Source organism: Falco punctatus (assembly GCF_963210335.1).
Source record: "Falco punctatus genome assembly, chromosome: Z".
Classification (NCBI taxonomy): domain Eukaryota; kingdom Metazoa; phylum Chordata; class Aves; order Falconiformes; family Falconidae; genus Falco; species Falco punctatus.
This window is the reverse complement of record NC_137586.1, coordinates 26,065,127-26,083,774: the sequence shown is the minus strand read 5'-3', so window position 1 is coordinate 26,083,774 and position 18,648 is coordinate 26,065,127. Positions and strand designations below refer to the sequence as shown.

At 35.2% G+C, this 18,648-nt stretch overlaps 1 protein-coding gene across 6 annotated transcripts in view; it reads right to left on the bottom strand.

Moving 5' to 3' along the window:
• AP3B1 (adaptor related protein complex 3 subunit beta 1) overlaps positions 1–18,648 on the bottom strand; it is a 161,602-nt gene that overhangs the window by 107,289 nt on the left and 35,665 nt on the right. For all 6 annotated transcript variants that reach the window (XM_080370906.1, XM_080370907.1, XM_080370908.1 and 3 more), the window contains exon 7: positions 11,292–11,471. In XM_080370906.1, coding sequence (XP_080227032.1) covers positions 11,292–11,471 — 180 coding nt within the window. The remainder of the gene's footprint in view (positions 1–11,291; positions 11,472–18,648) is intronic.

The following is an 18,648-nucleotide window of genomic DNA, read 5'->3' as shown; positions in this document are numbered from 1 at the left end:
GATTCTGGTAATGAAATAGTGGTCTGGGATATGAGATGTATTCTACCAGGAAAGAAATTGTAAGGAGGCTTCCTGAAGAAATGTGCAGTTATAGGACCAGGAGGCATATGCCTATTACTGCCTTCTAAATTAAGTCAAAATAGACAGAACAGTTTCAGTCTAAAAGTCAAATACAAAATGTAATGATAGTGTGATCTATAAATGATAATATGTAGCCTATATTATTTATATAAAATTCACACAAAATTATCACACTACCAACATTCTGTCACTTCAACAAGGACCAGACCTGCTGCTCCTACACAAATCAAAAAAGACCCACAATGTAATGAAGAACCAATAAAGACTGCAAGATCATCATGATATTACTATAATGTTTTTTAATAATATACTTTTTACTTCAATTATAACCACAGCCTATTCATTGTCACTGGGTTAAGAAGGTAAGAAAAAGAAAACCTGAGGTTCTGCTTGGATTTGTAGAACTATGCAGGTCCAAAGCCACTGAAAGAGACTGGGACTCCTACAGTGCCCTCTTCCAAAGATCATTTTTCACATTACAACCTTATTCAAATGAGTCTGCTGGACTTAAACTGAAAATGTAATATATTAATACAGTTATAGAAAAGATATTATATTATTACATAATTCCAATAAATTACAATGGAAACTGGTACTTCAGTTTTAAGTTTTAGATAAAAGCTATCATGTCTTGGTCAAATGAGATTTCATGGTTCCTTGCACACAATTATATTTGTGGGGGTTTAAAGTTTATTTATCTAAACAGATAAACATGCTTTCACCTAATAGAAATTGAAGTGAGTATTAATGGAAATGGTGGTCATGATAAACTCAAGAAATTTTTGTGTCACACTGTGAATTAGTTTTTCTGATTCTACCCCCCACTCTATAACCTCTTACTGGGCTAACAGTCACATGACGTTGAAAACCAATCTATTTTTCAAATGTAAGCATCTACCAGGAAATGATATAACCTGAGAAAGGGTTTACAATGTGAGTGTCATTGAAATTTCTTACCAGACTTTCTATAATTCCATGGCCAATACAGTCTCAAACATCTATTAATACAAAAGGCCAAGAGACACATGAAAGAGGCAGATTGAAAATCCGTGACCTAAAAATGCCACAAAATAATAAGATAGGAAGTTTTCTTTGAACTCCTCCCTCTTCTGCCTTCACTGTGTTCATACAAGTAGACGCTTACCAATTTTAAAGAGTATTGACCAAAACCAGGGCATTTTCACACAAGAGGTATCACACTCACGAATAATTACTTTCCCAGATTTCATCTTACTGGGACACAGAACTCCTGAGACATTTTTGAGCTCAATTAATCCCTGTGCTAAAAAGGCTTTGAATTTTCTTCTGTCACCAGGTTGTTTCAAAGAGGTCGAACAGTTAAGGGAAGGGAGGAGTGCAGGACAAGGCCTCAAGGACAAGAGTCCAAGTACTGTTAGCCTGTTGAATAGAGACATGTTAGAACTTGTAGGGCACAAGCCCTGGGAACAAAGGAGCAAGCTAACTGCAGACCCTTGAGCCGTTGCAGTTGAGATGGCAACCAGATGGACAAAGAGGAACAAATAGCCAGATAAGGGAACGGATAGTGCCGATAAGGAACTTTATTAATTAAGAAAGCCACGTAGGAAGAAACCCCCTAATCTTCGAATAGAAATTGTTGCTATGACAAGGTAAACTAATCAGTTCCTATTGTTTTAACGGCGTGCCTTAAATGTCAACCAGTGTTTTTTACGTTTAAGATTTAACCAATCAGTGTGTAATATGTAGAAGATAGAAACGTATATAATTGTAAGAAAATCACTAATAAAGGGACAACTTGCTTGCATCAAGCTGCGTCCCGTCTCTTCATTCGCCGCAGAGGAGTACTGCTTTTAGAGCTGCATTTCATAAGACCTCAAGACTCTGGCAATGGTCTCATGTTCTGAAGTTGTACAGTTCCATGACTTAAAATTATCTGGAGTTTAGTATCATCCAAACCCAGGTGATCAAGACAGTTAGCACTACCAGTAAGAAATGACTGCATCAGCATGTGACAATAGTTCACAGGTGCAAGAAATCATATTAAAATTAGGTGAGATTATCAACTTTAGCTTTAAAACACTAGCTTTAGTCTCAGTTTCATTCCAACACACAAGAAAGGCATTGCACAAAGTCCTCCAGTACCTTCTTGGTATTCCCAGAAGTTTTACTGACTGTGATGTTGTAACATCCCTGTAAACAGCTATCTTCAGGCAACTTTGAGGCATTATTCTGTAAAAGGATTAGTCTTCCAAGTCAGCTTATATTGTGCTATCAATAGCAACTGGAATTGCATGTGCCATACTCACCAAAACATTTTCGCATTTATTTAGAAAAGCTAAATTTTAATGGGGCTAAGCAACCCACAATAAAATTCTACTAGTATGGGGAGATTTTATACACAATTCAAAAAAACTTCCTATATAAAAAGCTTCCAGTTTGTAAATATAGCAAGCTTGATACCTCAGCTACACAAAGGTACTAAGACATCTATTCAAGCTTGAGAATCAGACTGTCAAGTGAAATTTAACATCAAGGCACTTTCAGTTGCAGCATTGTTCTTAGTTTTACTGTCTGGCATACATAAAAGTTACATGATAAACAATAAATAGATCAAGCTTCATTTGTAGTTTACTATATTTTTTTCTTGTCATATACATTAAGACTATATCCCTGCACAGTCTGATTTAAACAATACCCTCTATAATCCCAGTGCAGATGTGCATGTTTATTTCATTCTTAAAAAAAAAACACAACAAAAAAAACCCAAACCACAAAAATTTTCCCATATAGTATGGTATGTAAACTCATTTATTACATGAAAAACTCTTCAAATACTGTTCAATCCAGCCTCACAGTGGCCCTTAAAAACTCACTTAACTATTCATAACAGTTTTGAATACAAACTCAAAAATGTAATGGATTTGAAGTGAAAAACTAAAAAATAAAAACCCCAAAATGTTCTTCAGAAAGTCTGTACTCATGAAAGTTTTATCCTACAGTTCTGAGAAAAGAACAGTGCACAGGTGGAAGTATGGGTTTGAGGACCACTGCACATTAAATTATTCCCAATATATCACAATTACAGGAACATCTGTGCTAAGTAACTTCATAGCAAACCAATATGAAAACTCAAGAAGTGTTCAAAAGCTTTCTCATTTCTACAAGAAGCAGCAGCTAAGTCTAGGACTGCTGGCTAAAAATAGGGACTAAGAGTTAAATATGCTCCAGTAATTAACATCTTTCTGCAACAACCTCGAATTCCCAATTATTGTTGTTACAAAGTCTCATGATACTTACAGCCAGAATTAAAACAATCAATTATGATTTTTAGATCACTTTCATTTATTCAAAACAGTTCCACTCTCCTCAAAATCAAAGTGAGGCACAAAATAGATTTCTCTTACCACAACAAACACACGCATTTCAACAGTGTGTGGAAAAGTATGATAATGAGAGTGCAAAGACAGATTTGCAAAGCAAAGAACAGAAAAGACATTTAGAGCACAAGAGAGGAAGATGTGAAAATACAAGGAAGAATGAGAAGGGATAAAATAACATTGCAAAAAAATATAGAGAAGGAGCAAAGATGAAGAGATAAATTAAAGGGAAAAGACATCATCTGCTTCTGGCTAAAAGTTCCCCTTTTTTACACCCTCCAAGTCCAAAAATTAAAGCGGAATTTGGAACTTCTATTTGTAAGTTTGGTTACATGCTTGAGCAGTTTCTAGACTTTTTATGATAGTTAAGGTTTAATCTCAGTTTAGATTTCATCTCAGTTTAAGTATCTGAAGAGGCAGAATAAGCCATTCCATCAAGACAGCAAGCATTTATGAACCAACTGTCGAGCAACAGTATCCTTCCATAGGGTTGCATAATAAGTGAATTATAAAGAAAAGCAGGTAATTGTTAGTTACTTTGGGGCTGTAACGAAGAAAATGGTACTACATGCTCTAGAAGTAGTAGTTACCACCTGTCATGGATTATAAATAAGGTATGGAAGAACAAGAATCTTAAGAGAGATTCAGCCTGTACAGAACTGTAATGGTTCACAAAGCACCTCCTTTTCCAGTGTTTCGCATATACTCTCTAGTTACACCAAATCATGTCTACTTACTCCTTAAAGTGACTCCTTTCTCTCTGGAAAAAACATAGGTGATTTTATAAGTAAAGTCAAAGGACAAAGGGATCTTTGCCATTTCCCACACATGCAAACACACTCACATCTTTATTTTTGATTTTTCTTTATGTAGCTCTAGGATTCTTTACAGTTACTAAAATGTTTATCCAATATTTAAACCACATTTGGACTACAGCCCTAGCTCTAGATGTTAGAAGCCTCAGGTTTTCAAGACACAAAATTACCTGAGATCTTAGAAGAATGTTAACTGTACCTAGACTGGCAGGCTGGAAGACGAAAGTCTGCCATCCTCACCAGAAAGTCTGCCCTACTAATCTAAACACAACCTATGAACATTAAACCCTGTATCGCAGGATTTTTTCCCTTCTTCCCGGTGCAAAAGTAGGCAAAGGAGCTGAAAGCACCTTAAAACATCTGTTGATTCGCTTCAGTGATATTCTCAGACCAACAACTGGTAGTATATTTATTCTGATAGTGAAAACCATGATGAAAAAGCATGTGTTGCTACCATTCAGGACTAAGTTACCCCCAGCTTTCTTCTCTGGCATTCTTCCAACCACAAACTGGAACAAGCTTGTGGATATACTGTCAAAGAGATGGATGATCCATGACAATTTGAAATTTTTTATATTTACTCTTCCCTGTGGTCCTCTAGGTACATGCCATAACCAATCAAGAATTCTACCTGATATTACAAACAGAAGAAGTGTACAGGCTCAGAATCGGGAGACTAAAACTTCCGCAGAGCAGAGGTCTGATCTCATATAGGTCTTCCTCAAACATAGGAAAAATAAAGGTTTGCTTTTGCAAAGAGAAGCTAAGGAAGCTTATTTTGAAATTCTTCTAATTATCCAGAGAAAATCTTAGTAGAAAAATGAAAAAGCCATACAAGTTACTAGATGGGGAACAATACCCCACAGACAGATGCCCAGAACAGAATTTATGAATACTTTGGCATCCAGAAGGGCCTTGAAGTATTCTAAGAACATTAATTTCATAGTGCTCACACAATTTTCTATGATTAAATATAATTGCAATGGCCAAAATCAAAGCTAGAAATTTTGGTAGCTCATGGGCTGGTGGGGGCCTGGTACATCTGATACATAAATTAGAAATTACTAGCAGTTAAACAGTAGATATTTAGACTTCTACAAAAATATTTCAGTGTTTCCCTCCAATTAATTTTCATCTCTGTAAATCACTAGACAGAAATAAAAAGCAATTTTAACAATCGATTTGCAAGAGATGACTAGAATGCCTCTTATCCTATATATAAATAATAATAAATTCCTCATCCCGAGTCAAAAAGGCAAGACTACAGCATTACATATACAGAAACAGTCAAATTTATGGGAAAATCAGGGGTTGTTTTCATAATTTGAGTGGATATAGATGTCCTAGAGAACTTGCCTACACAGATTCTACACAGTGCTGCTATTCCACTGCAGGTCTGTCATGGGACAAACGGAAACCACAGCAATACACTTCGCTGCAAAGATAAATGGGATTTTTATCTGCAGACTGTACTTCTTTTTTTCCAGCAGTAAGTGCTTGGCAGCCACAAAGCAAGCCAAATCAGTAAATTCATGTGGCTCAAATTTAATTCTCCCTGTCCTTTCAGTTATTCTTCTGCTAGATCAATTCCTTTACCCCGTTTGCCCTAGAAGCACTACCCCTAACACAAAGGAAGAGAGGGAGAAGATGGAGGGAATGTAAAAAGACAGTAATGCTCCCTTTCTGTGACAGAAGAGACTATTATACAGTGGTCATTAAAATAATCTCAATTATATTCATAGTGACCAGAAAGTTTTATTCAGAATTTCTAGTAATCAACTTTCCACAATCAACTTGAAGCCATTTTTTGTCTAGATCTATGCTCTAAGTTATTCTCACCTTATTAAGTAGTAACAGTAGGGAAAAATAAAAATGGTATTACAGTAAAATAGCTGTCCAGTCCATTTCAGGCCCCAGATGCTTTACCAAATATCTTCAAGTAACTGAATTTATATTAAACATGAACACCTCCTTATGCCTATCTAAAACAACACAGCCAGATACTATTGTACTCTGACAAAAAGGGAAACAGTAACTAAATCCAAAATCCTCCAATTCAGATCAAGGATTCTGAAGGGTACACTAAGAATGGAAGAAGTAAATAGTTTAACACATAACTTCACTGTACACTGTTTTCCACTGTTTTCTTTAAATTTATTTTTTGCTCTTATCAGCCAAATTGGGCTCAAATAAATCTACCCATCTATGTAGTTTCACACTTGCATCTGGAGAGGACAGCTGAATGGAAGCTGAAAATAAGATGACTGCTTTTGATCTCTGGGGAAGAAAGTTTTCTGGCCTCATAAATCTTTTGGGAGGGGGGGGGCGGGGGGAGGGAAAGGAAATCAGCAATCAGCAAAACTGTTACCTGGTAGAACTACACAGCACAAATACTTATAATGAAACTACAGTAAGGTCTACAATGTACTAACACATAACATATATTGATTTATTATATCCTAAAAAACTGAATGCAATTCACAGTATTTTTAAATGTGTTCAACTGTCTATGTCTCCTTACTGATCATCTTGCAGGAGAGCATGATAAAACTTCTAAATCCTCTATCAAAAGGCTGAGAACAGAAGAGAAATGTGTATTCAGGCTGATAGCTTCCTGTTAAATAGGTAAATTACTTAAAGTGATAAAAATGAAACAAGCTAAAGTACTTTAAAAAGATTCTGTACGTAAATCATTCATTTAATAATGAATCAACCTGAATACACCTTTTCCTTCTTCTGTTCTCCTTCCCAGTATAGGCTTCACAAGTTTTATTATACTCTCCTGCAATAAACCAGCAGAACTGATTCAGAGTACTCGTCATTGAGTTAACAGCTCTACAAAAGTTAAGGGTCTACAGTATTCCCTGTATGCTGTGCTTGAAGCTTTACCATTCACAATTACAGTTCACTCAATGCTCACTCCAACATGGGGAATGAAAAAATAAGTATTTAGAGCACTATCAGACACTGTTTAGACATGTTAAAGTAGCCATTAGGCACCAGATTCTATCACATATAACCATGGAATACAGTAAGAATTTGGAACTGTAAGATGCTAAGAAAACACTACAAGCACAGGAAACATTTTAAAGGATTTAACAAGATATTAGAGATCACAGGACGGCTGAGGTCAGAAGGAACTTCAGTATTTTGTCAGAGCTAGCTAGCACAAAACTAAATATTTTCAATGTGTTTCTTTTCATAATTCCTTGAGAGCCAGGCAACTTCCCATGAGTCATGGTTTTAGGTATACACATACAAAGACTTGCTATTTTTCTTGTAAAAGTCCTTAATTTAGATTATTCGTTTCAGTCTTAATTTCTGCACCACCTGCCACTCGCCCACCGCCCTCCCTCCATCAGTTATGTCAAATTCTGAGCACTTAAAATTGAGCAATACTTCAATAATTAATCCTAAAAGTGTAAGCTTGAGACAGGCTTCTCATAAGTACTTGTTTACAAATAACTTTTTTCACGACTGAAGCCCTTGACCAGAGTTTATCAGTTTTTTCCAATCTTAACTGAACACCAAGAAAGTTTATTTCTGTAACTGTAATTGTCTGAAACAAAGCTGAGCAGACCTGAGAATCGCTGGTATTTTGCAAAACTACAGCTCTTAGCTCCATTTTGCTCTCTACAATAACCATAAAAATTTCTGACCAAGTCAGCTGTTTTTAGAAGACATCCTCCAAGACAGCACATGCATTTGTTGGTGGATCTATATACCAGGACAGCTGAAGCAGTCGCTACCTCCTGTGATCCTCATCACCTTGCAGAAACAGGGATGGCTGAACATCTTGAAAATCAGCTCCTGAACAGCTAGATTGCAACTCAATGCATTCATAGAAACCAATGGTAACTGTGTTTTAAACAACTTTATATATTAGGCTGCAAGCTGTAATGGTTCAGCTGTTTGCAAACAACTTGGCAGTCCTGACAACTCCTGCAATAAGAGCAGGGCAAAACATTTAAGCTAGGATGCATTACAGTGTTAACTGCCATCAGATATGTTACTTCCCAGAAAACTTGAAATTGTTCTTCCCTGTTAGTCTTGAGCATGCATTTTCACTCCAGAATATGAGTGTATTAACAGGAACGAGACATGTTCAAGCTGAATACAGTTCATATGGAAAAAAGGTTATTCCAAAACTGCTATTCACATGTAACTACTTCAGAAACACCCTCTAAGTATTACAAGACAAGTAAGATAAACACAAGGACATTTTCTCACAGCATTCATGATGACAAAAACTATTCTTCAGAGAATGTAGAGAAGGTAAAAATAGGAATATAAAACCACATATGCTTGGTTAATGGGTAATTTGATTAAAGGTCTGCAATAATTTTGAGCATATTGCTCAAAAAAGGATTTTTCTCCATAACTGCCAAGTATTCCAAATTTTTCTTTGTGTTTCTAAATGCACAAAAAATCAGTTCAAAACATTACACTATTCCCTGTTGGGAATTAACTCAACTTGAACAAAAGCAGCATGTGCTTCTCAAAAAGGTAAATTTTAGTGAATAAAAATGCAAATATGCATTTTAGCAGCCTTGAATTTATTAATCTGATAGGTTTAATTTCCATTTTCCTGCATCAGCTTTATTTATAAAGTGTCGTGCCCTATAAATATGCTGTTATTTTCTATAGTCAAGCACCCTCTTAACAAATCTTCTCATTAATATGTAAATTTAAAGTCAATCGGTCTTCTCCCTGACAGCACCATGAATTCCTAGTGCACTGTATAATCGGCTTTGACTTGGCATCCACTATTTATCATCAAAGATGTCAGTTAGAAAAATTATGGAAAATGCATTGCAATTGATATGACTGCAATCTACTTTGTCAACACTTAATTGTTCCTCAAATCATACATTTACATATAAACAGCCTAAATACTGATCCATAATGATGCAAATAAACTAAATTAAAAATCTCTTCTAGTGCACAAGATGCCCTGTTGTATGATGAGTTCATTTAAGAACCTATTGACAAAGGCATGCATTTCAACTAGCCCCAGAAAAAAAAATCTGCTAATTTAATTGCTGAGTAGGTAGACAAACTAAATTTTGCACTGAAACTCATGAAAATGGAAACAAAGTGTTACTAATACTACACCACTGATGATCAATTTCAGGCTGACACAGGCAGTATCATTACACAAACCTTTTATACTCCTAGAGCAGAAGTCACAGCAACAACTGTCATTCATCTAGCTTCACTGAAAAAAAGTACATTAAAGTCTTACAGAAACCGAATTCCATCAAGACCTCCAAACTCTCAGTCCAAGACAGGAGGTCATCCTCTTCTCTTCTTCCTTTGTCCAAATACAGACTAAAACTGGCTTAAACCGATTGTGAAACTGTAGCATTAGGAAAAGTGAATTATCAGTTTTGATACTTGCTAAAGGTCAGTGAGAAAAATGCGAGTTACTTTATTTCAATAAGCAACATGTAATAAACACTCTGCCTCAAGAACATTAGGAAAACATATTAAGTGTCCCATTGTCTAAAAATACTTCGCTTATTTTAAGTAGTTTTCTCGAAAGATGTGTTCATACTTTCCTAACTTTCATCTGAAATGAAAAAGGGTGTTCCAGAACTCAACTGGTAGTGCAAAAATATGATTCTATTTCAGACATTTTTGCGATGTCTCTAGTTTTCTGATCATTATAACCCCTGCTTATTTAAGAAATGAACGTAATTGTAAACTAAATCAGGCTGAAATCAGCCATTTGTCCAAATACATCTCCTAATGATTATTTTCATGTAATACATTATGGAGATATTAATACTCAACACCACTGTATTTCAGTCTGATTCCTAGGCAAAGGGAATTAAAAAACAGTGTTTGAAAGAATTCAGCGATTGCTGGTGTAATTCTGTATTCCAATGCTGAAAAACAGTAACCTTTAAAAAATTGTTAATATGCTTATTACAAATCACAATAATCTGCACTGAAATAACGGTGTCTGAACAGATGTGTTAAGACACATTAGCTGAGCTATACCAAAACTACTTCAAACTAAATAAATACAGAGAAGTAAAATTAAAAAAAAAAAAAAAATCAAATGATGAAACTTTCTCTAAGGTTTTATATTAATTACAAGTAGGTACCCCAAAAATCCTTTTATGGAATTGTAAAGTCCATCTCCAACTACTGCTGTAAAACACTATATATATGTGTGCGTGTGTGTGTATATATGTATACACACATACATAAATGAATATGTACATCTTTAAACATTAATTACAGTTTTACCATTATTTGAAACTAAGGGCAGTAACACCCCCAAACCTGTAAACAGCACAACCAACCTGAGCTGTGGAGCAATTTTATGCATTCCTTTCCAGAAATATTCTGTATTTTAATTTAAATTGTCATTCAGAGTTAAATACCTATTGAAACCTATGTTGATAGCATCAATTTCTTAAGCTGTCTTCTTTTTCGTTGTTATAAGTGATAGGATTTGTATTTTGAATATCCTTTTTTATAAATTTTAAGGGTATACTCATATTTATCCAATATAAATGAAAATACCAGAACAATTTTTTATATTGCACATTTCAGAAACTTGTATTTGATTCTCCACACAGTCCCTCAGCAGATTAACCAAGCCTGAACAAGTAATACTATATTCACCATGCTGTGATACTGGGTATTCATATCTACAAAGAAAGTAGATTCTACCCAGTTTCAGGACAGAATGGCAAACCTTTCTATCTCTGACTCACATAAAATCTCCTTGTGCAAAGAACCATGTTGCTCAAAGACCCACAAAAACAGGACTCTCTCTCCTGCCCACAGAATGTGCCCATGGTAAATCCGAACAGGTTATAGCCTGGAAGGAGAATTCTCATGCTCTGAAGAAAGGTGGTTGACTTCTCTTAGTGAAGCCTTAGAGAGCTAAGAGTTAGGCATTTGATTTCTATTTTCATTAAAGTCTGCATAAAAATGCATCTTAAAAGACTATGTATACCCAACATTAAAAATAATTCAAAATGCAAGCACACAATAGTGATTTTAAAAGTTACAAACTTACCTTCCATGGGCTAACAAACTGTGTACGTGCGTATCGAGTTAACATGTGGATAATAACAACTTGACCCCACTCTTCCACATCAACCAGTAAGTTACACAGCTTTCGGTAGTTCTTGTGAATCAGATCTATTCTATCTGGACATACTTCTTCGAATGCCATCACAACGCTCCCAGCTACCAGCTAGAGAATAAAACATATACCAAAAGGTCAGTGTTCCTTCTATGGTTCGTCCACAAGTGAAAATCAGAATTAATACTAGCAATTCTCAGCAATTTCAAGTTGTTTCTATTCAGTGAAAACAACCACCAACAACAAATAACTTAAGTCCACAGAAATGGTACCTTGTATAAAATAGAATTGGGGTAAGTTTATTAGAATGGAAAAAACATTTGCTCTTTCTATTACACACATAAATCTTAGCTTCCAGCCTTGAAGACACAGTGCAATGTAAGCATAATTTTTTTTTTCTTACAGTTATAGTTTCCAAATAAATTATCATAGAACTTGCAATTAACTCAGAAACAACAGGAAGCAACAAAAAGTATAATACAGCGATATGCCTGTCAAGGTCTATTGGGACTCTCCTACCAACGCTGGTGTGATCAAACTAAAGGGGAGCTGGGATAAGTTTCCCATCACTATTGGGATCCAAACTTCTCTCTTGATATGGCCAAATTAACTGCCATATGAAATTTTGTATTTAGAGTTTCATGAATAGACTTTGTAAAAAAAAAAAGCATAAAAATCAGCAATGTAATATGTATATATACATCAGTATTTTTCCTCAAAGAACACTAGCAGAACCTCTGCATGCTGTTCAGCACTTCCCTACCAGTTCCAAAATTACAGGAACAGATCACTTACACCTTATGTCCTCACAAAATTTTTTGCCTCCATAAGTAGTAAATCTTTATATACACACAAAGGTCCTCATACTGATTATTATTATAAAACTAGCTCCCCCCCCCCATGAGAAAACAAAACAGATTCTGAACATTCTAGCACCTAAAGACTTATTAAAACCTTCTGATAAGGTATTTTCTTTTAAATATAAAGGAAATATATATTGTGGTTCCTTTTAAAATTCTGGCAGCAGTCTACTGTAACTGTGGGAAAGCCTGAAACACTGATCATGCCTTATAAGGACATGCATTGTGTGCCTGGAATTACTGTTCTTTCTCTCCTAATTGCGTTAATTAAGATTTGTTTTGTGTCAGAGTACATGTTAAGTCAAATAACGAAAGTGATGAGACTTTATATGAAACAGCTGATATGTATGCAGTTAGCATGCATGCAGTATAGCCTTCTGGCAGCAAATTAATGTCATATTCTATCCGAGCACTGGGGATCTGCATTTCAACCTCTAAAATTTCCCCAATGACTTAAAGTAAGCAATTAAATAGAACTGCAGTTTATTGAAATGGTACTTTTTGAGAAATATTAAATACAATGATATTCATATGTTACATTTTTCTTCCTGTATTTGGCTGACATTTGGTTTATTAGTATGCGTCCAACATTACAATTGGGCTCAGAATATAGTCTTGCTATTATGCTAAACAAGTTTCAGGCTCTGTGGGGATTTTATGAATTACCAATAAGAATAAACGTGAAGTTGCATTTATTGTCTCCAGCCCTGTCCACATACTGGTACCTGCTGGTCCCAGCAAGTGTACAACTCATTCCAGGGAGCAAAATTTGATTATTTGATAGAGCTAAATAAAACATACTTTATATCTAAAATAATTTGCTGGGGTTTACCATATCACAATAACAATACCTTTTTTTTTTATATTGTACTAAACTTCCTTCTAAATAACGTGCTGCAGCAAGCTATTCTGTAATTAAAAACTGCTGCAAGTTAATGCTTAGGTGTGGGTTCAAAGCTCAGCAGAAGACAGTGGTTAACTCCAGGCAAATAAACTACCAGTCCCGAGCAGGTATTCAATTAGGCCAGATAAACTGTGGATGGAAGAGAGGAAGGGTGGGAAGAGTTCAAACTTGATCGCAGCAAAGCAATTTTATCAGGACACAAATCTCTGAAATACAGTTAAGGTCAGCTTGTAGAGGACAGTGTGACAGACCTGAAGTTTTTAGAAGAAAGGAATGACACTTTCAGACCACAGTGACTTTTTTTTTGTCACCATCCCATAGACTTTATTACAGATATTCTACTCCTCCACACTACAAGACAGTACACAGTCTCTTGACAGGTTTGACATACAAGGGGAGGAAAGGAGGGGGACAGAGAGACTGACACACAGATCAATTTATGAGTATAAGTACAGTCACAGCCTAGTATTTAAAAATACCAGTTTAGGTTCACAGGTGAAGGACAACACAGATGTTGGTTTCCAACTGTATTTCTGGAGTGGATACCCTTGCCTTTTACTGCCACTAATACTGCACACACATCTTGCTGTCTCTCTCTTTCACTTGGATATGATACAGTTTGAAAGCTGACAAAATAATACATATAGCACTAGTTTAGGTCTTTAAAAACTGAGCACATATCTTATGAACAGTGCTGGCTTTTTAAAAGTTCAGTTACTGTGAGTAAAACACAACAATTTGATACAAAGAAATAGTCATACTGAAATACAAGAATTCTAAATAATTACTTATTTCAATTCACATCAGTGACCTACTCAAGTTTACAATGAGAATACTGTCACTTGTGAATGCTTAAAAGATATTCATAAAAATTTGAACATACACTATGAAATGCAAGCTGGATGACTGTGGATGACAAGTGGAAACACTGGATGAACAAGCATTTTATTCCTGTAGTGAGTCCCTAGATTTACAAGTTGATATAGGAATTGCCATACATCATGGCACTAAAGACCATGCCCCATTATTGCATTTTCCCAAATTAGGCTTTTCATTTGAAAGGCGGAAGGGGGCAGGGTGAGAATGTAAGACTGTTTGAAAATGCACGGGTAACAAGAGAATTTATCTGAGGAAGTTTCCTAATGCTTTCTTAATAAGGTATTATTTCCTAGTTGACACTGTTTCCCCAATAGTATGATCCTACAATACATCTAAACATCAAAGGAACAGCTAATAATATTTGTTTATTAAATGCTCAACATTCCATAAAAATATTTAGAATTAAACAAAATGATCCAATCAGAATATAAAACAAAAAAATATCGGTTTCCAAAAACCAGTCAGTTAATTTCCATCTCACTGTGTCAATAGTAGCTTTTTGTATAAGGAGAAAATATAAATCACTCCAACAAAACTAGCAATGAGCTCATCAAATTCAAATGCCGCTTTCCATTTATGTATTTTTTATATTAAAGCAATAAACATGGTTCATTTGTCTCCCACTGGCTGCCACGTTTTTCTCTGCTGTTGCTATGAACTTCAGCCATTAGCTGTGCTCCAAGGTAAACTATATGAACCATCAACAAAAGTGACACCCAATCTATGGAGTTCATATTTTCTCCAGATTATCTATGCTAGTTGACAAGCTGGTAATGAAAAAAATCACACTAAGCAAATGGTTCCTCTAATAACAATAAATTTTCTATAAAATTATGAAGGGTACAAAATGTTTCCTTGCATCTATTTTGTCATGAATTCTAATTAACGCTGCAAAAACCTGAGAGTGCTGGGTCATCACAAGAAGTGTATCAAGGTTTGATTGATAATACAGTGCAAGTTGGCCTATGCTGCCAAGATTCCTCTCCTTTAAATTAATGGCCACCCCACCTGCCCTAATCATACAGCCCAAATGATATTCCTGTTCTTATTTCAATTTTCTGGAGGCAAGGAAACTGGAAAAGATCAGTCATTTATCTTCTAATAGCTGGATAATAGATCTATCACAATAAAACATCTGCACAAACTCAGTAATTTTTTTCCACAAAAGTGAAGCTTTTTACCAACATTAAATCAATAAGTTAAGAAAACATTGTCTTATTCACACATTTGGGTTCTAAACTAAAATATTAACAGAAGCCTATTGTTGAAAAGTAGCAAGCCCAGCTTTCTTTCCCCATCGTACCCAATTACACTTAGATTAAAAGATCATGATCCTCATTGCAAAGCCATCACCAATTCCTAAGATCATTTTTTAATCAAAGAGGTCTCGCTTTACAAGAATCTGTACTTCATCTAATAACCATGCAGTCAGCAAAAGAAATCTCAGTACTCACGCATTTGTATAAAGTCTTTTTATCCTCAAAATAAAACAGATATGAAGTTGCATCTGTTATACTTCAGAGTAAATAATTGCACCAGAACAGAATAACGAGTTATTAAAATATCAGCAGTTTAATGTGATTAAAATAAATAATATTTTTTCCTTTAATGAGAATAATCAGAGGCTAAAGAAAAATTTAGCCTTTAGCGAAGAGTTTAAGTCTTAACTAGTAATAAATAGATTCCATGCAATAAGCTAATTTATTGTCACTCTTCACCCAAAACTTGTATCTACCCCTTCCTATATGACTTCACAACAGAGGTTTCTGGGAACACAACAGCAGGAGTACATACCGGGGCATCAACGAGCATCTGCAAGTCTGGCCAACATGTTTTGAAATTTCCCTCTAACGTTCTTCTGTCTTAGATTCCGAGTTCAATAGCAGTGTATACTACCTGGTCCCAGAAAGGGAACTGTAATAGCAACTGCTATATAGCACAAAATATATGTGGCCACTTACTAACCCAGTTCTCTGGATGGGGCTGAATAAAACTCATTTTATCATGCATCACATGCATTTATATTTCCACACAAACATCATAAACCTTCCTTATGACAGAGGTATCTGGCCAAACAAAATAAAACCAGATCAACGTTAAAGACTGAAACCTGCAATAAATTTGGACATTTTTAGCATGTCCAGCACCCATAAAACTCCATCCCAGCTAGAAGTCAACAATCTGCCTTCTCTTTTTAGATACACTTTGTGATACTTTAGTGTGGACTGAAGAATGCAAGTCCCAAGTTCTTTTCACTCCACAGGTTTGGACACTGGACATTATTCCTTTTCAATATCAACATGGATTTTGTTTCTTTTTAACCATTGTAACTCAGGTATCATTAATGAACTTTATTTTTATTGTTTACACCAAGAATTGTAAAATACACAGGGCACACAATGCAGTTCTAGAGTCCTTCACAGTATGCCAAAAGCAACACAAGCAACAAATCCTGCCTCGAACTCTATGCCCCAAAGCTAGATCATCAGGCTCATTAAGTGAATGGAAAAAATAGAATTAAGAGTGAAGTGATAGAGAATCAACCAAAAAGAAAAAGGAAACTAGTTTCCTCTAAAACACCCAATTATACCTTCACACATGACTACATGACTAGCTGTATTACTTTCTGAGAAAATCATTTTAGCATAAAATACACACATGCTCTAATCTTCATTTCTACATAAAATCATGTCAGCTGCTTAATTATCTAGAATTACTAGCAAAATAGAAGGAGCAGGCATTCATGTTCTTGTATCTGCTTTTCAAAGTCTGAGGTACTTTCTTCTGTAAAGCAAGGGTAAAAACATAACCAGAAGTTTCTTAAGTCTCTATAATAAAAATACTTGTAAACATCTTACCTGTTTAAGAATTGAATACACTGGCACAAAATCAGAGCTTTGTTGATACATTCTAATTCCCAGTTAACTACCCTTGAGGGTATGTTAATGATGGTTTGCACTTGATAATTTTGCATCTTAGATTAACTGAGGGCTTAGCTTTTAATTGAATCTTCATGTTAAGTCACTTAAGGACTACAGCGATCTTTCATTTATCTCACCAGAAATTTTAATGAAGTGCTGGGTTAAGGTTAGATCTCATCTTATTTTAAGTTTTGCTTACCACAGCTTATATTAAAATTTACTACTGATTGAGACCTAAAAAATGAACACATTTTATACAGTCTGATAAAATGGCTTAATTTTACTGCAGCAAAAATTCCATCCAGTTTTTTGCTATTTCAAATATAAAATGACTTGGACTAACTTAAATACATTGAGCCTTTTCTGTGCAATACAAACTGCATTAATAATCCACAATAGCATGTTCTCTCTGAAAAAAAAAATCTGGTTTATGTAAATTTAGAGGCATCTGCACTTAGTAGCTATTCTGTCTCGCTTTAATGAAGAGATTATGTCAGTAAATTTCAAAAACCCCGCATGGTATAAATGGTTATAGAAAATAATCAAATTATGAGTACAAGTTTAGATTTTATTAAAGCAAAGTCTCAAACATCACTTGAACAACATTCAGCTGTTATATACATCATTAATGTTAATAATTATACTCTACTTTCAAACAAGTCTAAAACAAATGGAATAAGAACAAAAAAACAAAAAAAAAAAATCACAAGGTGGATTTTCCCACATCCAGTTATTACCTACAATGCATTATGGCTTATCTGAGGATTATCAGGCATTAGGTACACAGAATTGCCAGAAGTAACTTGAAAATTCCATCAAAAGAAAAAAAGGAGAACCACTGATGTTCAACAATTCCCAAAGTCACTAAGATGCTCCCACTCTGGTAAAGATGTTATTTAATGAAGACACCATCACTTTCCCAACAAATTGATGTGCTGATGTTAGCTTAAAACTATCAGGAGATGACAACCAGTATTGATACAAGGGAACAGCTTCTGTGTGGTCCGAGTTCCACATTATCACCCTACAAATTTCAGGTTATCTGACTGTCAAACAAGCAATGGGAGCTGCAAAAACCTGAGAAATACCATTAATCAAACACACGCACTTCATAAAGTTATGACAGAACGCTGCTATGTCCAAGTTTTAGAACATTTCTAGAATTCCTGTGGCAACAAACCCGACTTCACTTTCTTCACAAAGACTGCAAAATACTTCCTAAAAACTTCTGTCTTTATGCATGTAGGAACTTTTTCTTTTATGCTAAGTGTATTAAATTAAGCTTCCCTTACAGAACACAAAAAGGTGTTTCAAATTAATAAAAGTTTCCCAAGAGGAGTTTAAATAAGCCTTAAAAAGTAGCCAACCTAATTCTTTATAGGCTACATATGTACACACCTGTACCTAAGGGCCACCACTCACAAACCTGCATCTCCTCCCATTTTAAAAGCTAAAAGTAGCTATACACAGCAGTCCATTTCTCCCACTGTGAGAAAATTGCTGTGTTCTCCAATTAGAAGCAAAGAATAAATTTATTCAGATTGGAGTTACCTGCTAATAAAACACTTCTGTGCTATGTGCTGTCTGTCACTAAGTGTGGAGGCTTTCTGGAAACATTCAGTGGAACACAACAATAGGTAACTACTTAAGGTGAAGCTTTTCTGTGCTAGAAGCTTTTCTGTCCTCCCAAAGCTATTAAGGATTAAAGAGAGATCAATCCACTT